At 33.0% G+C, this 23,239-nt stretch overlaps 1 protein-coding gene and 2 long non-coding RNA genes across 3 annotated transcripts; 2 read left to right on the forward strand and 1 right to left on the reverse strand.

Moving 5' to 3' along the window:
• The first annotated feature begins 669 nt into the window (after window positions 1-669).
• On the forward strand, window positions 670-3,511 carry LOC128198065 (uncharacterized). The gene is made up of 2 exons (XR_008250805.1): window positions 670-1,127; window positions 1,479-3,511. It is a non-coding gene; the product is annotated as an uncharacterized LOC128198065 (long non-coding RNA).
• Window positions 3,512-3,545: 34 nt separating this feature from the next.
• Window positions 3,546-4,872, reverse strand: LOC128198066 (uncharacterized). Its single transcript, XR_008250806.1, has 2 exons — window positions 4,033-4,872; window positions 3,546-3,780 (listed from the first exon to the last, which is right to left on the reverse strand). It is a non-coding gene; the product is annotated as an uncharacterized LOC128198066 (long non-coding RNA).
• Window positions 4,873-5,809: 937 nt separating this feature from the next.
• LOC112043290 (GRIP and coiled-coil domain-containing protein 2) lies at window positions 5,810-22,413 on the forward strand. The gene is made up of 14 exons (XM_052881323.1): window positions 5,810-6,029; window positions 6,124-6,238; window positions 8,174-8,617; window positions 8,692-10,383; window positions 10,469-10,565; window positions 11,115-11,592; window positions 11,684-12,100; window positions 12,463-12,590; window positions 13,082-13,247; window positions 13,717-13,953; window positions 16,320-16,516; window positions 16,901-17,054; window positions 17,945-18,053; window positions 21,104-22,413. Exons 1-14 carry the CDS (start codon window positions 6,009-6,011, stop codon window positions 21,160-21,162), a joined length of 4,314 nt encoding a protein of 1,437 aa, XP_052737283.1. The 5' UTR covers window positions 5,810-6,008; the 3' UTR covers window positions 21,163-22,413.
• Window positions 22,414-23,239: the final 826 nt, after the last annotated feature.

The raw sequence follows: 23,239 nt of genomic DNA on the forward strand, positions 1-23,239 counted from the left end.
TCCTTTCCAGACATAAATGACGGTTAGTTTTGAAGATTCAAATAGACTGAAACTCAAAAAACACCAACTGTAAAGCCGAATTATTGTACCGACTCGTAAATCTATGGTAAAACCCGTTCATAAATAAAGACCACATACCAAATAATATTTATGATTTAATCTTTGACAATATTAATAAGATTAACTATGGATTTAATTTGGGCCTAGGGCCTAATTGTCTAACGGAGTTCATTGATCGTAAAGTTCATACGATCGGCTACGATCAACGATCAATCGTAACTTTACATTGGTATTGTCTAATTTAGTTCATTATATGAAGACCGGATGGTGAACGATGAACTGAAATCATTCATGAAGATTGCGTATTGTTTATGCAAAACGATAGTGAAACTATCGTTAATAATATTATCAAATTTAAGTCAAACTCCATAATAATGCATATATTTTAACAAAGTTTTATGTCTTTTGTTTAAAACATTAAAGAAGCATTAAATTTCACGAAAAATATCTACTATTGAAGAAAATAGCGTGAGAAAATGGTACATGCAACTCGAGTAACAAAACGCAATTAACCAATTTAACTAAGGGCTATTTGGACTATTTGGTAATCTCCCTGTTGTCTGTGTAGGCTAGTGTCAAAATAACGGGTTATCCTATTAGTCTGTGGTGAAACAGCATATTAATAACCTGTGGATTAGAAATTATAATTTAACAAAACAAAACAAAATTTTTATTTTTCAGATTTTAAAGAGAATTTAGAAATTGAGCAAAGTTTTACTAAATTATAGTGATCTTAGGAGCAAAGTTTACTTCGTTATTGTTATTTGTTAATCAAAAATATAAAAGTAAACAAAAAAGAAAACTACCTCTATCTAATTTTGTCGATGTCCATTTCTTAAGAAGTTTCTCATTAAAACAACGCTTAACTCAGGCAAGGCCTGCCTTGCCTAAGGTGGTTAGCGTAACTACAAGTGGTTAACTTACTGTTAGCCAACTGAAGAACAATCAACAATGCCCGATTAATAAGTGATCGCGCTGCTTGTCTACTACATGTCCCTGCACTAGTTATAGCAGTAATTTCTTTGTTGGGAAGTATTTAGCACATCCGGGCTGCGCAAAAGGAGAGGGTGGGCATTTCCTCTGTCTCTTAGAAAAGTCCGCATGTTATTTTTATCCCAGTGTTAATCTCTAAGTCTCGTATGAATCGGCACTAATATACATAGGTTTACCTAAGTGTGTGATGAGTGACTTCACAAACAGACTTATTATTAAAGGATTTGAACAGTTCTCTAGCTCTTTAGGGTGTTTTATTCCTTCACCAGCCAACAACAGTGTCATAATTACAATGGGTTCGCAGAGTTAGTTTATCTAGGCATTTAGATATACCATTCAAAATCCTCTACTGAGAGCAAATTGTTACTGTTTTATTTAATTTTTTATTCTTTACAAGTTAAACTGAAAATCCACAACCCTTTCAGTTGCTACACGTCATCACACCGGAATGCTAAATCGCTTGGCCGTATGTCTCAATTGGACCAGCCGGGGATCAAACACAGGACCTTCGGAACATTAATTATCATTAACATCTGATAGTGGTATATTAACACCATAACTACCAATCCACATTGGAGCAGGTTTTTTTTTTATTCTTTACAAGTTAGCCCTTGACTACAATCTCACCTGATGGTAAGTGATGATGTAATCTAAGATGGTAACGGGCTAACTTGTTAGGAGTAGTAAGACAATCCACACCCCTTTTGGTTTCTACATGGCATCGTACCGGAATGCTAAATCGCTTAGTGGTAGGTCTTTGCCAGTAAGGTGGTAACTGGCCGAAGCCTCCCACCAGCCAGACCTAGACCAATTGAGAAAACCTCAATCGGCCCAGCCAGGGATCAAACCCAGGACACCACTGCTAATGTTTTCCTCTCAAAGATTCTATCTAACTTTTAGTATGAAATATTAATTTTTTTTTTTAATTTCAGACTAAATTGATTATTATGAACAGACCATTATGATGAACCACTGATATTGACTCAGAGACATGAAGATGAGTGCTTTGACAACAAGACTGACTAGCTGAGCCAGCTTGTTTGGGCTTGATTAATTTGTATTGATGAGTACTTTCCACCTATATGGGTTGTGACTGTATTAAGGGTCTGGTGATGAAGACGAAGGACAGTGAAGAGAACTCCTCGACGGTTCACAGTAGCTACCTTGTGTTTGGACTTGATAAATTTGTATTGATGAGAACTTACCACCTAGGTGGATTGTGACTGTATTAAGGGTCTGATGATGAAGACGAGGGACAGTGAAGAGAACTCCTCGACGGTTCACAGTAGCTACCTTGTGTTTGGACTTGATAAATTTGTATTGATGAGAACTTACCACCTAGGTGGATTGTGACTGTATTAAGGGTCTGATGATGAAGACGAGGGACAGTGAAGAGAACTCCTCGACGGTTCACAGTAGCTACCTTGTGTTTGGTCTTGATAAATTTGTATTGATGAGAACTTTCCACCTAGATGGGTTGTGACTGTATTAAGGGTCTGATGATGAAGACGAGGGACAGTGAAGAGAACTCCTCGACGGTTCACAGTAGCTACCTTGTGTTTGGACTTGATAAATTTGTATTGATGAGAACTTTCCACCTAGATGGATTGCGAATGTATTAAGGGTCTGGTGATGAAGACGAAGCACAGTGAAGAGAACTCCTCGACGGCTCTCAGTAGCTACCTTGTGTTTGGACTTGATAATTTTGTATTTATAAGAACTTTCCACTTAGATAGGTTGTGACTGCACACACGCAGTGGGTATGCTAACACTAAAAATGAAAAAATAAAAATTTTAATAAAAAAAATTCAACCGACTTCCAACTCAAAAAATAACTTTAACTAAAAAGCAAAAAATAACATCCTACCTATGTGCTACCTACTGATCAGTTTGAAGGCGGTGCCAAGCCAGTGTCGTGTTTTAATTAAAGCTGTTTCTGGAATAATCACAGAAATTTAGTTTAAACGTATTTAATTAAAACATCACTGGCTTGGCACCGCCTTCAAACTGATCAGTAGGTAGCACATAGGTAGGATGTTATTTTTTGCTTTTTAGTTAAAGTTATTTTTTGAGTTGGAAGTCGGTTGAATTTTTTTTATTAAAATTTTTTATAAACTTCCAACCCCTATTTCACCCTCAGAGGTGTCATTTTCATAATTCTTAGAATACTAGTAGTCAAGATACTGTATTAAAAGATACAGTTTGTGAGATTGTAGGGGTAAACACTGGACCTACTGAACCAATGTTGAAGATTATTTTACCAATAAAAATCCACATTTGAGTATTATAGGCCATGTATTCCTTCGCACGGGAACAGGAATTATGTGGGTGAAACTGCAGGGGGGTGAACATACACAGGTATTATAAATGTATTTTTTACAACTACACTTTTTTGAATAATTTATTTAATTATTGTAATGGTAAAAAAAAATATTAATAGTAAAATGTTAAACTGAAAGCTTTAGTTTTGGAAAGTACTACAAAAAACAAACTCAGCGAAGTAAGTATTCTTTTATTTTCAAATATCAAAGATCAAATCAAATATAAATATTTTGATAATACACACACATTTATGATTTGACCAGATAACAGGGTCATCAGTACAATGTCCTATCAGCTAAAAGCCTTTGCCATCTCTTCTTCAGCACACCAATATGTTATTCCACTGTATTGCAGGTGCTTTTTGCAATATTGGAGTCTGCAGTTATAGGGCATATTCCAAATATCCTGTAAAGCAAAATTGTTAATATTGAGCATATTATAAAATACACACATCAACATTTAGTCTCAATGTAAGTGTAGTTTGTGTACTAAGATAATATAGCAGACAGACAAGCTTCGCTTTGACTCATTCCCTATTCCTATCCTATTCTACTCCCACCCATTGGCTTATCTACTATTATTTCCTATTCCTTTTCGGTAGCTCAGAATCCTAGGATTCCTAGGGTGGGCATGCACCAATGGAAAATGTAAATGTACCTATGAGCGATGACGAAAGAGTTCGTTCGCCATAATCATAATTTTAAAAATGAAATTCTATTCCTTTTTGCTTGATAACCAGCAAACTTAACTAAACCACACTCATAAGCCCTGGAACACAGATCCCAACATATTGGATACAACAACATGCAAGATGTCGCAAAAATCTAAAACATGGTATGGTATTAAATATCGTAGGTATTGAGTTTATGTCGCTCTATGGACTTATCGTCTCTTTCTCTGGTACGTCCAAAGAAAGTGTGTGTAAGAAGACATTGGATGCTGGAAGAAAGATGCTGTTTGATTCCCAGTTCTTGGAGGAGTGAGACTGTGTCCAGGATATGCAAGCATTCTTCTTCAACACATTTCTAGAGCGTGTATATTCTTTTTCTCACTTTCTCTCAGAGTCCAAGTCTCAGCATCCTATATAAATCGATTAATAGCACTCAATTAACTTCATTGTTTTGACTTTATAGGTTCATTGCAAAGAATATATTATTTATTACTCTTTTTAACAGAGTTCATTGTTTACAAACAAAACACTTCGCAAAGTTTCGTCCTAAAAATGCTAACTGTGGACGGGGAAACTGAATTGAGAGATTTAGAATGGAAAAAAATATTAATTTTAGATATTTAATAAAATATAAATTATTATTTTGGAATTTTGGACATCCACAATTTGTCCGTTTTACGATCAAAGGTGACTCAAGACCCATCGTAAGTTTTTGACATAAGCCATGAACATAAAACTTTACACAATTCGAAGACAATCTCAAATAACTGTCAAATCTTAACAAATCATTCACTCTTCGTATAAAAATAACGATCTAATCGTAATGAACTAACTATGCCCAACCGATGGCTTTCCATTGGCTTACACAATCCGAAATAGCCGTTTGACAAGTAAAAACGTACGATTTCAACTGTCAAATTCAATCGTTTGCGTTAGACAATTAGGCCCCTAGTCAGTGCTAGTCAATCTTATTAAGTCCATGGTACTACTACTACTACGTTTCAGCATTTTATTGTACTCTGTGCTACTACGAACTAGGTAGCTTGCCTATAGTTCGGGCTACTACTAGCCCTACCATAGATATATAACTATTTATTGTCCTAAGTCTATGAGCCCCACTAGCCACACTGCCACAGGCATGCCACAGGGTACAGACTAGGGCTGTTGATATTTTTTTAATGTTGGATTTTCGAAATTTCGATATTTTTAAATATAATATCAATAGTGGACTTTGATATATAGATTCGGCTAATTTTTAAAGTTTATAATTTAGTTTGATTATTAAACAAACGTGAGTATTGAGATCTAAAAAAAATTAAACAATTCAGTATTTATTTCTTATATTCAGTAGTATTTATTTAAATTCATAATATATAGTATAAATAAAATACAGTAGATTATGTGTTATAGTCATAGTTTAACTATGTTATTGTAGTTCAAATACTTAGCGAGACAATACTTAGAGAGAAGATAAAAAACTTAAATTTGTTAAAAATATATCGAAAGGGCTATCGAAAATTATTCGAATTTTTCTCGCCGTAAAAACCATCCTAGAACTTCAACGAACATTAAAAAAAACGCATTTTCATTTTTATATGTATTATAGAATAAATATCGATATTTTAAAATAAAAATATAAATATTTTATTAACAGCCCTAGTACAGACTGACATCAAATAGTTCTTGTTCTTGTTCTTGACCAAAGAGTAAATTAATTTTTGACGTTTGAAGTTTGAACTTTGAAGAGTGTTTTGGTTTTGACTTTTGAGTTTGACTTTTTGTAATTTGTACGTCTGTACGACTACAAGTATATATATTTTTGCGTTTGGTTGATTTGGTTTTGGATTTTTATCTATTCAATTGTAATGTTTCTGTACTATTCCAACGCATTGACAAAGTAATATCCCTTCGTAACCTAATTATATTGATATGCAATAAAGACGGCATATGTGAATTCTCAATTATGGACAAACATTCAGAGAAGGTAATTTTCAAGTTTGTCATAGCTTTAATCACAATAATGATATTATTTTCATTACGTCCAAGAATAATATTACATATGTATTGCATTATTGCAGAGGCAAGACCAAGGTCCTAAGAAAAGCCCATTTGATGACCTAAGCAGAGAGGAACTTGTATCAAAATGTAGAGGCCTTCTTGTCATCGCCCAGAAGGCTAAACAGGCTAAAACAGGTTAAAATAAATGTCATGTTCTTTTTAGCCAGGTATAATAAATGATATTAAATACTGTTAGATGTGTTACTATTGCTTGAAAAATGAGGCTCTCAAAAGAGGAATTTTATACACAACTCAATGTTAGTTGTGGCCAACCGTGAATGTTATTTAAACAAATAATACCTAAATATTGTCTACAATGTCAAGTTGTGTGTTCAGGAAGTGTATAAACATATATACTTAAATATTTAATGGAATTAAAGATAAAATTGGCACGTGTGCTCAGTGTTGTAGTCTATTATTTTGTGATCACTTTTTGTGGTGATTTTGTAGGGACGTAACTGATCTATTGTATAAAATTATCATAATTATGTAATTATGTAGTTCTCTGTTTCTTTCTTCTTCATTTCCATTAATTCATTTCTCATCTTTCTGCTTTCCAAAGTCCATAGTAGATAGGGACTTGATGATTTTCATGTGTCACATAAAAGTACACCAAATAAATGAGTGGCATATGTTTTTTGTTGACTGCCTCATGGTCCAGTGGTTAGTGTATGAGGTTTCTGATCACAAGGTCCCGGGTTGGGCAACAAGATACTTATGAGTGAGAATAGTTTGCCTTCTAAGTAGTTTAATGCCCCCTGTGCTTCAGAAAGCATGTAAAGCCATTGGTCAAATTCATTTATTAATGTCTGATAGTGGTCATTTATTAATTTAACATTATCCCAAGCTGCCTGCCAACCTGCTACTGCCAACTGCCAACCCACATTGGTGCAGCATGGTGTCTCTTCAGCTCCATATCCCCTCACCTATAAGGTAGTAGAAATAGCATCAAGTTCCCAAGACCAACAACAAAAGTTATTTAATTTAAACCTGTGTCTGCCATTGCACATACTTGTGTACTATGTTTTCTACTGTTTTTCATTGTTATTGTTTTTACCTGACTACATACAGCAAAGCCAAAAAAAAGGAAAGGATTCAGATTAAAATAGAGATATATACAGAAAGGTACAAAAATGGCACCAATTTTAATCTCAGTAGATAAAAGATGTGACTTTATCATTACTCTATTTCAATCTGAAATATTTTCTTGTTTCGTTTTGTTTCTTTTTAGACCCCCCTTTTTAAATAGTTGGGTTATTTATTTATTTATTTTATTAGGATAACCAACAGCTATTACAATTTCACATGTTAAAGATTTACATTGAAATAAATATATGAGTAGTTATTGCACAGCTAATTATAGGTTAACACAGCGTACACAAATTAATATTATGTCAATACTACAGTTGTCAGAAATGAATGTATGTCAAATTACACAATACAAATTAATATGCAACTAATGTCAGACTACAATATACTAAAAGCAATAAAATTAAAAAACAAGTCACATAAAATTAAATATAAAAAAAAAATGATATCTAAAAAATTACAAAAAAAAAAACAATTACAAAAAAAAAACAAATTACATTACTAAAGATTACAATACAATTACAATTAAAATATTATGTTATTACTTTTATTACATGTCATTATTATAAGTCAATTATAATATTATGTCAATACCAGTTGTCAGAAATGAATGGATGTCAAATTAAACAATGCAAATGTTATAGTTTTTAAACTATTTTTTCTTGTTCAATAAAATGTAAAAAAATAAATAGATAATTAACCAAAATTGCTACTAAAATTTTATTACCTTAAACTTAGTAGACCATACATAATATAATAATAATTTAGTACTGAATTTTATCATTGCAAAAATATGATCCTTAGTAACTCCAAGTTTCATTAAGGTTCTACCTTATATTAATCAAACCAAACGAAGGCTGGATGGGTGGTTATAAACCATTAAAGTTTATATGTATATGTAGAAAACTGCTATAAATGATCACAAACTAATTTTCATAAGATGTAATTTATTACAGCTGTTCTTTTCAAATGCTTTTTCAGAACTACACATTGAGGTTGATAAATATAAAACACAGCTACAAGAATATGAAGCTGAAAAAAAGAATAAATTGGACAATGTTCAAATGTTACAAGAACTTGTTGATTCTTTGACAGAACAAAAACTGGCTTTTATAACTGAAATTGACACAGTGCAAAGTAAAGTCAGAGCTCTTACTAACAAGTGCAATAACTATGAAGAAGAAATTAATAAAATGAAGGCTGATTTGATTTTGAAAGATCAAAACCTTGCAACTGCATCATTAAAGTTATCAGACCTTGATAGCGAAGTAATATCCCTTAAGAGGCAAAACAACAGACTTCTGGAGGAAAATGAACAACTTATAACACAACTGACAGAGCTTGAAACTAGAACTGAAGAATTCAATAAAATTGGTTTACAACAAAGAGAACAATTAAAAGTTCTGGAAGAAAAAGTTCATCAAGGTGAGGTAAATGTGTATATGATTTTATTATATGAAGTTTATGAATCAAACTGTAGTGACATTTTGTTGTTTCAGATGAATCTTATCAAGTAAAATTAGAAGAGCTCAACAAAAAAATTAAAGAATTAGAAACGTGCGCAAAAAAATCTAGCCATGAACACAAAGCTGAATTTAAAGAAAATGAAATAAAGGAGCTTACAAAGCTGTATGATGCTGAAAAATCCAAGTTAGACAAAGCTAACATTAAATTAAGAAGCTACAAAGATAAAATACTTAAGTGTGCAAATTGTATAAACCAATTGAAGAATTCAAGGTTCATTTTGACAAAAACTGTAAAAGAGTATTCAGAAAATATTCCTAAGTGGCAAAATGAAATTATTAATGCATCTAAAGAATTTGATATACAGATGCAAAAGTTGAACAATGAAAATATTTCTTTAAGAGAAATGTTGGATAATAAAGAAAAAGAATTTAATAAAATTTCTTCAGCACAAGAGAACACTGATAAATTAACCAACAAAATGAATGAAGTTCAAGGTGCAAATGAAGAATTGCAGTCCAAAGTGTCTGAACTAAAACAAAAGCTTGATGATGCTTATTTATATGTTGATAAACTAAAAAATGAAATAACAGTTTTAAAATCTAAAGAAATAGATATAAACAAACTGAATGACCTAATTCCAGAAAATATTTCACTAAAGGAACAATTGAACCATTCTGTATCACAATTATCTACACTTAATGCAAAGTTAAATGAACTGGAAACAACAGTACACAATTTACTAGAAAAAAATGCAGATCTCGATAAGCAATTAAATTTTAAACGCGATACTGATGATGTAAAAGAAAAGATGTTTTACCAAATTAAAGCGTTAGAATCAGAAAAGTCTACCTTGGTAAAAGAAAAATTAAATGCTAAAGAGGCTATAATAGAATTAGAAAATCAAAATAAAATTTTAAATGATCAATTCAATAAACTCAAATTAGAAAAGCTAACCTTAAAGGAACAATTTGAATCCATGTCTCTGGAAAATACAAAAATCAAAAATGATTATAAATTAGACAAAGACCATTGCATAAAAGATTTAAAAATGGAAACAAATACCTTGAAAGAACAATATGATAACATTAAAAAGGAATATGACAACTTAATGGATTTAAATGGCTTACTACAAGAAGAAGTAGAAACCCTCAAACTATCTTTAGAGCAACCAAAGGATGACTCTGAACATTTCACAGATTTAAATGTATCTTTGCAGGCAGATATTGTGAAATTAGAAACGAAATTGTCTGCATATAAACAAGAAAATGCTTCACTTTTATTAGAAGTTAAAGAATCTCGTAATAAAGTAAAAGAATTTGATAATCTTGCTTCTGAATACGAAGATGCAAAATCAAAACTGGTAAGTTATAAAACTGAAAATGCAGAGTTGCTTAATGAAATGAAAGAGATTAATCAAGTTTTAAAAGAACGAGGTGAATCTATATCTAAGCTTCAAAAGGCTGTGTCTGAAATGGAAAGGCTTATTGAAACTTTAGAGAAAGATAGAGACGATGTTAAATTAGAAAAAGATAATCTTATTGAAAAAGTGGCGACTTTAGAAAATGATCTCAAGAATGCTAAACAAAATAACTCTAAACATAGTCAAACCATGGAAAACATAGTCTTAGAAAGAGATAATGTGCTAAAATCTCTACAGGAGAAGGAATTGATAATTTGTGGACTAAAAGAGGATTTGGATAGAATGAAACAACAAACTTGCACTTGTATGTCACATTGTATCAATAACTATTTTTATATGATTTAACAATTTCTATACATACATTCATTATTATATTTTATATTTTACAGCCACTGACCTGCCTAATGAAGACATGTCCACTTCAACAATTTCTAGAGCAGAAGAAAATGCACGAATGAAGGATTTAGATGAAACCTTTGAAGAAAAGTAAGTTGGCTTATTATAATTTTATTTAAAATAATTTACGTCAGTTTTGAATCTGAAGTAAATTATTTTGATAAGAAATAATACGAAGATACAATAATAAATAAATAATAAAGAGCTTTTTCTAATGGCAGCATTTCCATATATTTTTTTAAATAAAAGAACACTTATTGTGTCATGACTATAATAGTTAGACATATGCTGTTGCAACACTTTTTGTTAAAATTTATGTTTTTTGCAAAGTTTTAGTACATTATTTTATTCTAACATCAATAGTTTCTGCAACGCACGCGATCTAAAGAATATTTTAGGTATTTTTTTACTTCTTGGGTTACATTATTCGAGTTTTAGGAAGGATCCCTATTTTTTTAAAATATTATAATATAGCCATTAGCACTCAGGGATAGTGTAGCTACCCAGCAATGAGAGAATATTTCATAATGGCTTAGTAGTTAAGTAGCCTATTCAATACATACAAACAAACAATCAAATCTTACTCTTTTAATATTAGTATAGATAAAATACTAAATATATCTTATTTATCTCTTTTAGATATACTAAATTGAGAATGTTTGCTTTGAAACTTAAAAAAAAGTTAAATGAAACAACAGCTCTATTGCAAATGTCAGAACAGGAAAAATCAAAACTAAAAAAGATGTTGGTTGATAATACCTCTGAAGATAAACAAAACCTTTTGATAAATCAAGATGTGGTAGACGGCCCTAAAAATGTTGAATGTAAAGTACAGAGTTCTGATTATACCTTAGACTTGGAGAATAAATTAAAAAAAATAACTGCAGATCTTGAAGTGGCTACTGTAAAAATACAGTCTTTAGAAACTGATATACTGATGAAGAAGCAACAGTTAGCTGCTGAAATAGAGGCACATAAAATTACAAAAGAACAATTAGAAAAAGCAATGAGAGATGTTAAGAAAAAGAATGTTTTAAGTTTAGAAATGGAAGATTACGAAAGGTCGATGAAAGACCTTACAACTAAAATGGAAGATAACAAGAAAAAGATCGTACAGGTAAACACTTTATTAAATCTAAAAGTAAAAAGGGTAAAAACCTGGGCAAAGGATTTTTTTTATAGATACAAAACACGTTATATATTTTCAGATGGAATCAACTATTGATGCACAAGAAGGGACAATAACAGCTATGAAAACTCAAATAAAACTACTAGAAGAACAAATAAAAACCGAAGAAACTCAAAACAGACATCTTAAAGAAGAATTACAGCAAGTAATAGAGGATAGTAAAGAAAAAGATAATATAATAAATTCAAAAAAAGATATCATTACAAAACTAATGCAAGAACTTGAAGATGAAAAGAGGAAAAATGAAGAAGCTGAAGTAGAAATGACAGCAGTTCTCAGTGAAAAGGAAAAAATTATAATGAGTTTTGGTGATGAGAGAACAGAATTGAATAGTAGGATGAAGAAATTAGAGTTCAAATATGCTGACTTAAATGAAAAGTTACATATAACTAATATTGAATTAGCAGACTTAAAAACAGAGTACACTAGTTATAAAGTGCGTTATTGTGTTCTTGCCATCGATCTTCTCTTAAAAAGTGAATGCACAATCAGCGACCAAAAAACGTTCCCACTTGATGAGTGCCAAACAACTTGCCAAAGTGCCAAACAACTTCTTGGCACTCAATTTAAGAATCTCTGAATTTGGGATTTTATTGGGCTACATTTGCCTACAAAGCCTTTGAGTATAATTTTCTAACCAATAATTTTAAAACTGTCAAAGCAAAATTGGCCAGTTTTTAAGTGAAATTTTCTACATGATTGTGCATTCTTTTATTATAAGAGGTTAATGGTTCTTGCAAACTATTTACATATAGCGGTTTTAGAAGAGTGAATTATAATTGATGTTTATTATTTTAGGTAAGGGCTCAAGCAGTATTACGTCAAAATCAGACAATCGACCACAGTCAAGAGGAACAGTTAAAAGAGGAGACTGCTGCTCTTAAGGCTCAAGTTGATACATTGACTCAAAACCTTTCAACAATGCAGTAAATATAAAATTTACCTCACTATTTCATTATAATTTTATATACCTACACAATTATACCCTAGCCTGTTTTGTCATATACCCCTATAATGAAGAAATTTATTTAACCCTTATTTATAAAAAGAGATGAAACATACTTCAAACATAAGTGTGTGTTTTTTGGCCAGACCTAGAACTCAAGGCCTGGACCTGGAAGATTCCAGGTCCAGGCCAGGCCCTTTTTGATATCAACATTATTTAATATATCATATCCACATCTCTGTAATTTTTAGTCAGTGACAGCATATGCTCGCACAAGCTTCCAGACAATTATACCCAAGATTGTCTTCACAACGAGACAATCTTGGGTGTAATAGCGGAACTATCTAGACATGAGACCAATGAAACAAAAATATATCAAGTGTATAACATAGTAAGAAAATTTTGAAAATAGAGCTGCTTGTTGCGTTATGTCTCAATGAATAAAAATGTTAATATAATATGAATTTACAGAGAGCAAAATGCAGAGTTAATTGCAGAAGTAGAAGCTGGGAGAAAACGACTATCTGACGCCAGCGCAGAATCTGCGCGAGCTCACCAGAGGACCGCGCGCTTACAGACCGACTTAACGCGACTGTCGCAGCAACTGGAGTCTGAAAGATCTCAACATAAACTACAGGTGTCATTTTTACGTCTAGACCAACTAACATGTAATGTTAAACGTATCTAACGTTTACAGGCTTTTATAGCCTGGAACCATTTTGACCTCTTACAATAAGAGGACGCACAATGATGTAGAAAATGTCACTTAAAAACTTCAATAAAATCCCAAATTCAGAGCAAATTCAACCGTAAGGATTGAGTTTAAGGTTGAATTTGCAAATGCGCCTACTTGAATTGAGTGCCAAGAAGTTGTGTTTGGCACTCATTGAGTGAGGACGCTTTTGGTCGCTGATTGGGCATCCACTTTTAATAGGAGATTGATGCCTGGAACCTAATAATATGCGTCCATGACGTGTTTACACTTAACAGCTGCCATTTGTCTAATTGGTCCAGTAGTTTCAGAGTCTAATTCAAACAATGAAATCTTTATGATATTAGTATAGATAACTTATAAATCAAATTGTTGATATATTAAATTCCTCCAGGTATCTACATTAACACAATGCTACAAATCGCAAATAAGCGAGCTGGAAGCCAAATTGCAAAAGGATACGGATAATATGAAAAAGCAGATTGCACTATTACAAGAGAATGCAAAGGCTGGCAACTCTAACATTGAGTCCAGCCGTGAAAAATACATGCTTCCAGTCATACCGAGAGAGGATGGAAGCGATGGAGAAATGGATATCAACGTGACTCTCATACCCAGGGAGGAGGGAGAGGTATTTTTTACTTTTATATTTTTAACGTCGATATTTGTCGTGACGTGACGTGTTATATAGTATTAAGCTATGATAATTTTATACTATTACGTCCTTACAAAATCACCACAGAAAGTGATCCAAATGAAAAAAAAGGCTACAACATTGAACATGCACAATTTTGTCTTTAATTCCATTATATATTTATGTATACAGGGTGATTCGGTCTTTAGTGCGGATATTTTTTTTCGTGGTTCTGTATCATTAATAGAATATAAATCTACAAACAGTTCGATACATTTTATGTAATTTTTTTTTAATTTATGTCTCTAAAATAACAAAATAATGTACATATTATTACTAAACAAGATATATTCAGCTTAAAAGTGATCTGGTGACGTCCTTTAGGTATCAAACAAAAATAAAATAAACGCACAATAGGGTGACCCTAAAATTCTGTTCAAAAGTAAATAACTTTAGCTAACGATAATTTTGTTATTTTTGAGTTAAAAAAAAAAAAGAAAAAATACGTGATCATTAAATTTTGTTTATGTACAAAATATAAAAATATCCGCACTAAAAAAATTTTCTTCCTGTATATAGTTTTTACACTTCCTGAACGCACTACTCGACATTGTAGACGATATTTAGATATTAATTGTTTAAAAAAAAAAAATAACATTCGTTGTTGACCAAAAGTAACATTGAGACGTGGAAATTTCCTCTTTTGATGACCTAACCTAATTTTTCATGACCTAGTAACACATCTAACAGTATTTAACATCATAGGTTTTAAGTAAATTTTTCCTTCACACACTCCAACCATCTCTCTTTTGGCCTTCTCGTCTTGTATTCTTAAGGCCACTTGCGTTTTCACACATTCTTTAGGTTTGTACTGGAAATGTAGCTTCAAAAATGCTATCTAAAGATTTAATTGAACATCGAAATTTCAAATATAGATTTAAAACGGAAAATTATATTGGGTCCAATATGTACAATTGTACATTGTAAATCCATTAACTATATTTCTCGTAAAAAACATTAGAAACAGTCCATCTGTTTTCGACTTTCTTGATGAGAAGTATATAACTGAGTTTCGTAATTTTTCATTCATATATAATGTTTATTGCGCCCCACTGTTTAACTCAAGCTAGATCTAGAGACGGGACTGCCGCAACTGTGGTATGTGATATCGGGAATATGTCGGCGCGAATGCATGTGTGTCTTATGAGTAGGACACACTCGATTACGGCTGTCGGGGCCTTTTTTGTTTCCGATATTACTTTGCATAGTAACCTAAAAATTACAAAACATTAAATACCTACAATAATTGAATAATCGCATCTCCTAATCCGTGATAGCCGTTTCTGGAGGGTCTGGTCGGGGGCATGCACCTCCTACTTTTCAGTTGTGTGCATTTTAAGAAATTAAATATCACGATTCTCTAATGGTGAAGGAAAAACATCTTGAGGAAACCTGCATACCAGAGAATTTTCTTAATACTTGAAGTGTGTGAAGTTTGCCAATCCGCATTGGGCTAGTGAGACTGTGTGGTGGACTTTTGAGTCCACCACACAGTCTCAGAATAATTGGGGTTAGGCCAATGCCTAACCCATCTTATTCTGAGAGGAGACTCGAGCACAGCAATGAGCCGAATATGGGTTGAATATGGGTTGATAATGATGATGATGATGATCTCCTAATCATTGCATTTTGCATTGTGATGTGATGGGTAGGGTAGGTTGATTAAAGCTTACATTGCTGACTTAAATAAATTCGATTATATTTTCGCAACATTTTTATAATCATATCAGAGAATTCTCCAATTACTAAGTACTTAAAACTTACTGCAATCAAACATACTGCACTTATGACGAATATAACAACCCATGATGTCAATTTGATTTCAACGGTACTTTCTTCAATAGATAGCTTATCAATTTAAGTGTTTCATACAATCTTAACATCTATAATAATTAATATTATCAATTGATGTAGTGTAATATTTTAATAAAATTTTAACTTATCTGTAGATTAAAAAAAGTTCTATCAAAAGACGAAAATAAGGGGATTTTCCACAATACCATAAACAAAAAATTGGACACGAATGCTGCATGTAGTTTAGTCTCATCATTGAGAGATTTAATTTAAATATTGATATGTAGGACTATTTAATTTAACCGCCATTCTGATAAAAACGTAAACATGACATGATCTGCCGAAATAGAACCAAATATGTTATGGATACCAGCCTTGCAGGGCTAAATTGTATTAGTGTTACAGTATGGTCTGAGGAACGCAACATGGCATCGGTTCAAACAAATTACTGTCAGTTTTCAGTTGAAACTGATTAATCAATTTTATAAGACGCAAAATAATATTTTTAGGGTTCCGAATCGGCTCCTTCGCCACCGTTAGCGAAATCCTTATTAACAAGTGGCGGTAGAAGATCCCCCGTGCCGCTGGAGAGACTTCTAGAAGAAGGGGTTCCAGATAACGACACATTTGACACGTCGTCACTCGGTCTCACTCCCGAACAAGAGATTGCAGACTTGAGAAGAAAAATTCAAGCTCAACAACAGAGGTATTCCAAACACAGTAAAAACTCTTTTCTTTTTTTGTAAAATACGGCAGAACAATGTTTGCAGAGTCAGGTAGTTAGACATTATTTTAAAGTAAAACTTCTTTACGCACGCTCCACTTGGGGAGTAAGGTGAATGCATTACGAAAAGTGAAATTGGGCGAGGCTTTTAAGGTGCGTGCTGCCATCTACAGGTATAGTGAACCTGTATTTGTTATTTTAACTACCAGTAAATGGCGTTCTTAGGGAACTTTCAAATCTGGACAATTGAAGAACCTGTTGCCATGCAATTATCCGAGGCTCATAGATGGCGCTTTGTTTTTTAATGTAATTTAGGTTTTACTGCAGTCGTGTGGTCTAAAGCACACTCGTTTTGTATGATGTTAGAGTGAAGCACGTGACAGTGCTGCTGGCGGAGTCGGAGCGTGAGGGCGCGCGGCTGGCGCAGCTGAGTGAGCTGCTGAAGGCGGAGCTTCGCCGCGTGCGTGCCTCCGCCACCAATGCGCACAACACCGAGTACATGAAGAACGTCACGCTCAAGGTCAGTGGGCTCTTGTATGATGTTAGAGTGAAAAACGTGACCCTCATAAGAATTCGTATCGTGAAAAGCTCAAAACTGCTTAGCGAACGAATCTGATATGAGGAGATTCTTAATATTTATTCATTTACTCATTCATTGTTACCTATTGGCAATATGGCACATTGTTTGAAAAGCATTTTTGAAACTACGCGATATATGTTCGTCCGAAATTTCTTAGTGTCTGAAGACAAAAGTCTTCGAACACTGCGTGTTGCCAGTAATGACGTATGGTTCCGAGACTTGGTCGCTAACTATTGGGCCTAAGTATAAGAAGGCTCAGAGTCACGCAGCAGGCGATCGAACGAGCTATGTTCGGAGTATCTCTGCGTGATCGAATCGGAAATGAGCAGATCCGCGGAAGAACCAAAGTCACTGACATAGCTCAACGAGTTGCGAAGCTGAAGTGGCAATGGGCGGGGCACATAGATCGAAGAGCCGATGGACGTTGGGGTCCCAAAGTGTTGGAATGGCGACCCCCCACCAGGTGGACTGACGAGATCAAGCAAGTCGCAGGGATTTGCTGGATGCAAGCGACTCAGGATCGTGATGTTTGTAAGTCCCTACAAAAGGTCTACGTCCTGTAGTGAACGTCCATCGACTGATATGATGATGATAGTGATGTTGATGATGACGACTGTCAATCAATAGCGACCGAATTCAAAATAATATATTTGTTATAACGTTGAAGTTTAGAGGTTGTTATTGCCTCATTACCAATGAGCCTTCTAGTACGTTTATCCACTGAATAACAAAAACAAAACAGCAAGCAGGTATTTGGCGGGACCACCCCACAAGCTATAAAAATAGATATCCCATTTCGGAATGATGACATATCTTTGTTCCTGATGCAGTTCCTGACGTTGCCGCCCGGAGACGAGCGCAGTCGACTGGTGCCGGTGTTGCAGAAAATTCTGACACTGTCATCTGACGAAACACACAAAATACAGGCCCTCGCTAAAGGTATACCGGTAAACCTAAATATAGTCTAAGATCCGGTAACAGAAATATATACCCTCATATGTTATTTATTAGTGATAAGAAATAAATGATAGACAATATTCAAGGTGCCACATTGTAAATAGGTTGCTTAGTTAAATTGGGTCCTAATTCATTTTTCATACATAATCTAAGAAACATGAAGTATGAGTAGATCAAAACCTAAATACAGCTAATACAGCTAAGCTAATACATAATAAGCTTTACATAATAAGCTTTGATTAAGCTTTCATTTGACATATTAGATGACTAACTTATGAGGGTATGAAAGTAACATTACTCAACTGTTTATACAGTTGCAATGTGAAAACAACCTTTACTTTTTCACTTCTGTTGGGTATATTATATTGTCTATTGTACGTTTTTTTTAATTAACCAATGAAGGAAGGAGATTAAATATATTAAAATAATAATAATCATTTAATACTATCCAGCCGCAATTTAACTAGGCAACCTATTTGCAATGTGTCAATGTAAATATTTTCGATAATTTATTTCTGATCCTAAATAAATAACATGATGAGGTTATATATTTCTTATGCCGGATGTCGTACTATATTCTACTTTATAATGAAGTTTTCATATTGGTTGTAGTAGTAAAGTGACTGCCTCGTTTGTTAGCATAGGCTGGTTTTGGAGTACAAGCTCCTGGGTTCGAATCCTAGATTGGGCTATATGAGATAATTTTTTAGTTGGAAGCTGGATATTTGGTTGCCTTATACCCCGTGCCTCGGTCAAGCCGTAGTCCTAGTAATTATCATTGACATCTGATCTTATTTGATAGTGGTCGTTAATGAGTTTACATTATCATTTATCAACCTAAGCCCGCCATTGGTAGAGCGTGGTGGGTCTGTCTGAGCTCTATCTTTTTTTTATTATTCTTTACAAGTTAGCCCTTGACTACAATCTCACCTGGTGCTAAGTGATGGGTAGGGTGGTAACTAGCCACAGCCGAAGCCTCCCACCAGCTAGACCTGGACCAATTAAGAAAACCTCAATCTACCCAACCGGAGATTGAACCCAGGACCTCAGTCTTGTAAATCCTCCGCACCATGAAGGCCGTCAAATATTCTATAAGGCTCTATATCCTTTAAGGAGGGAGGTGTTGCTCTGTCGTGGGCCGTTAAAATAGCCCGATAATTATGAATTAAGTAGCAGGATACTTTTGTATGTGTGAACTGAAGAAGCGTCAGCAAAACAGAAAATCATTTTTAAAATATAACGTGTTTTGTAACACAAGTAATATTGTTTGTTTGTTTTAAGTAATATTGATATATTGATTGTTATCGAAACCTTATTGATTAACTACAAACCATTTATATCTACTACCTTTAAAATGTTGTTAAGCTAGCAACATTTTAAAGGTAGTAGATATAATAATCAAAATAACATAGTTCTGCTTTGCTGACTTTCCATAAGCTTGACACGAACGCGCTTGTCAGTACACCTTTTACAGAGGTTTGGCTTTTGTTGTATTACTACTATACAACAAAAGCCAAACCTCTTAAAGTGAAATATCTATATCTATTAATATGACTATCACTATCAATATATAGTTTATTATATTGTGATACTCGTACTAAAGTGATTACAGTAGGAGCAATATGTTATGTTTTGAGTGTTTATTAAACACAAATTAATAGGAAATAGGTATGTTTGTTCCTCCTTTACGCTTCGGCTACTGAAGCAATTTGGCTGAAAGGAATGGAAATAGATTTCAATCTGGAAATAGATTAACACATAAGCTACTTTTCATCCCGGTGAAATCCATGGTTCCCGTGGGATTTGTGTAAAACTGAATTCTACGCGAACGAAGTCGCAGGCATCCGCTAGTTTAGATAATATAAATGCTTGGCATCGAATTGCACTATACAGTTGTGTACTTAGTTCTAGATAAAGTTGTAAAATGGTGATAAAAAAAATAAACCCTGGCTGAGTTTGTTGGGGGCTCTTCTCGGACCCTCGTTTGGAACCCTCGTAACTTTAATTTTAAGTTTTCTTTGATCTATTATCAAAACATAACATAGTATTTTACAATACATAGAATTCATACAACTTTTGCTAAAAACTATATGCAGTCAAATAACGAAATTTCCATCAAAATCGGAACGGTAGTTATTTTTTTGGAAAATTGAGAACAGAAAAATATAATTATAGTCGAACATAGTAAGTCCTCTTTTTGGAAAATCGGTTAAAACATACATGATATAGGTACGTGTCGAATGTAGGACCTCCTTTTTAAGTTTGGTTAAAAATAATACAAGTTGTATGGTCGGTTGATAGATATGGTACATCTTACGGTACGGTTATCTCTTTCGTTGTGTTGTGAGTTGTGACAAAAGAGATGGAACTTGGACAACTCCGCTAATATTGGTCTTCATGGAATATGTCGTTGGTCGCGTGCTAGGCCCATTGATGTTGAGAGATTGTTACGACGCATATAAACATTTGCACACCAGTAGGCCTAACATGCCACCAAATGACGTATATTGTGAAGAGAAATAGACAAATGTCAACAAATAGCAGCGCAACCGGAAATCTTTCGTTGTGCTTTGACGAAAGAGATAGAATTAGGACAACTCCGCCGATATTGGTCAATGACGACTATTTCTCTTCATGAGCTTTGTCGTTGACCGCTACACACACAGGCGCTATGCATGCCTGTGTCGTATTTGTTTATTTTTTAATGTAAATCTCTCTGTTATAAGAATGCATATTCTGTCAGTTGGTCAGAAAACAATAAATAATGCCCACTATGGGTTAAAATTAAAATAATATTGCTTTTACATAATGTTTAACTTAATTTTGAATATTATAGCTCGTTACTTGTACAAATAAACAATAAAATTTCGACGCCCCTTTAAAGTTAGAATAACAAGACATAAGTATTCTTACAACAGTCAGATTTAAGTAAGACAATAACACATTATGTAATATGCAATTCATCAAAAAAAAAACAATATGGTGAATTGAAATGAAAAAAAGGTGATTTATTAAAATGTTTCTATTTTTAGGGCAAGATCCGAATCCCAAAGGTTGGGGAAGCTACCTCCCGTGGCCAGGCGGAAAGTAAAAGTCCAATTTGCAACGATTATGTCAAAACATAAATATCTTAAAAATCTGTGATCCAAATTAATTAGTCGCGTTATTGTAATGGCCGTAACCACAATAATTTGGTGTTTTTATGAGGTGGTATGTAATAAAACTCTTGATGAAAAATAATTAAACTTCATTATTTTATTAGGCAATTAATTAATGTATTTATTTAACGTAACAATAATAATTATGTAGGTAAACGCAAAAACAAGTTACTTAACATTCGTGTTCTTTGAAATAATAAGCAATAACTCGTTTGTCACCACAGGTGATTTGAAAACAAGTATAAAGTATATTAAATGTAGGTAATTGTAAAATATTTTTGGTTTAATGAGTAAACTACATTTTATTTTTGAATTTCTAAATATATTATATATGTATCATTCAGGGTAATTATTTCAAGAAAATGAGTTTAATAACGCCATTTTAACATTAACTGATATTCATTAATGAAGAATATATGAATAATGTAAATACATAATATAATATATTAAGTATGTACATATATCGACAAGTCACACGATATCGTAGTACAGTGTTATAAAAAATGGTCATATTCACGGCTTTTGGGCCTATTATAGTTCTGTGCCCAGGTTCTAGGCTGTAATATAATCAAATTGTATTGAGGAAAATAGACATTCCATCGCATTTTCACATTTTATACTTTAAAGTTTGTAAAATATATATCATATGTATTTACCTATCTATCATAATTTATAATAAAATACAATGCCTGACAGAAAAAGTAAAAAAAAATGTTACCGACATTTAATAATTGCCATTATAGTAGTTTAAAACTAAACATGTAAATAATATATTATAAAATAATGTTATGGGGTTTTTAGTAATACCTACTCACAATATTTACCACCCAAAAATGAGATTTTGATTTATTATGAAACTAAAAATAAATAATTATGAATCCTAAATATATTGAGAGTTTCGCAAAAAAGATACACAGCAAGTTTATTGGTATAGACAATTTTATTTTATATTTATCTACTTTAAATCTAAATGTACCTACACATTCTAAAGAAATGTCGAGCTCGAAACGTTTGTTTCGTTTTATAAACGTTGATTATTATATATTTTTTTTTGTAATCTAGGATAATTATGTAATTATTTTAACGTAACTTAATATGAACGTTTCTGGCCCGAGAAATTACAAAGTAGTTATAAGAATATTTAATCAATCGAAATATAGATACATAAAATGATTATAAATATATATGCTGTTTTATTTTAGAGAAACAATCATAATAATAATTTGTACATATATTATTATTATGGTTAATACATAACAGTCCCCAAAATCCTATAAACAATATTATATATCTTAAAAGGAGTTTCTCTGTGTTAGTAGGGTTAAAAGTTTGTATAAGTCTGTCATTTTTCGAGTTACGTGTTCACGAAAGTTGGTAAGTTACACTGATTATGGTAAAAAATATTTTTATAGTACGTAAGTGGATAATCATCGCCTATAAACAGAGTAGGTCAACGATATTTTTAACCGACTTCAAAAAAGGGGAAGTTCTCAATTCGGTCGGTATTTTTTTTTTTATGTATGTACACCGATTACTCAAAGACGCCTGGACCGATTTCAAAAATTCTTTTTTTGTTTGAAACGGTATAGTCCCCATTTGGTCCCATTGCCATCATGTCAAGATCTGATGATGGAATCCTGGAGAAATAAAGGGGAACTTTCGAAAATTATATGAGTGTCTAGTGTGTTCGTAAACTTTTCCATTTAGTACTTTTAAGCACTACAATTTCATGAAGGTTTAAAATCGATCTGATGATGGAGCCATAAAACAGAAGAGGGATCTCCTCGGCGATTTACACCAGTTACCTTGTGTTTGGGCTTGATTAATTTATATTAATGAGAACTTTCCACATAGATAGGTTGTGACTTTCATTTAGGGGTTTGGTGATGAAGACCAAGGACAATTATGGGAACTCCTTAACAGTTTACAGTAACTACCTTGTGTTTGGCCTTGATTAATTCGTATTGCTGAGAACTTTCTACCTAGATGAGTTGTGTCTGTTATTAGGGG

The sequence above is a fragment of the Bicyclus anynana genome, chromosome 4 (genome assembly GCF_947172395.1).
Source record: "Bicyclus anynana chromosome 4, ilBicAnyn1.1, whole genome shotgun sequence".
In the NCBI taxonomy this organism is placed as follows: domain Eukaryota; kingdom Metazoa; phylum Arthropoda; class Insecta; order Lepidoptera; family Nymphalidae; genus Bicyclus; species Bicyclus anynana.

What these genes read in the sequence shown, in the direction of transcription:
- LOC112043290 (XM_052881323.1), top strand. Translation starts at nt 6,009, where the DNA reads ATGGACAAACATTCAGAGAAG. An exon ending in GATGAAACCTTTGAAGAAAA is followed by an intron (nt 10,566 to 11,114) that starts GTAAGTTGGCTT and finishes TATCTCTTTTAG; the next exon opens with ATATACTAAATTGAGAATGT. An exon ending in ACAAGAAAAAGATCGTACAG is followed by an intron (nt 11,593 to 11,683) that starts GTAAACACTTTA and finishes ATATATTTTCAG; the next exon opens with ATGGAATCAACTATTGATGC.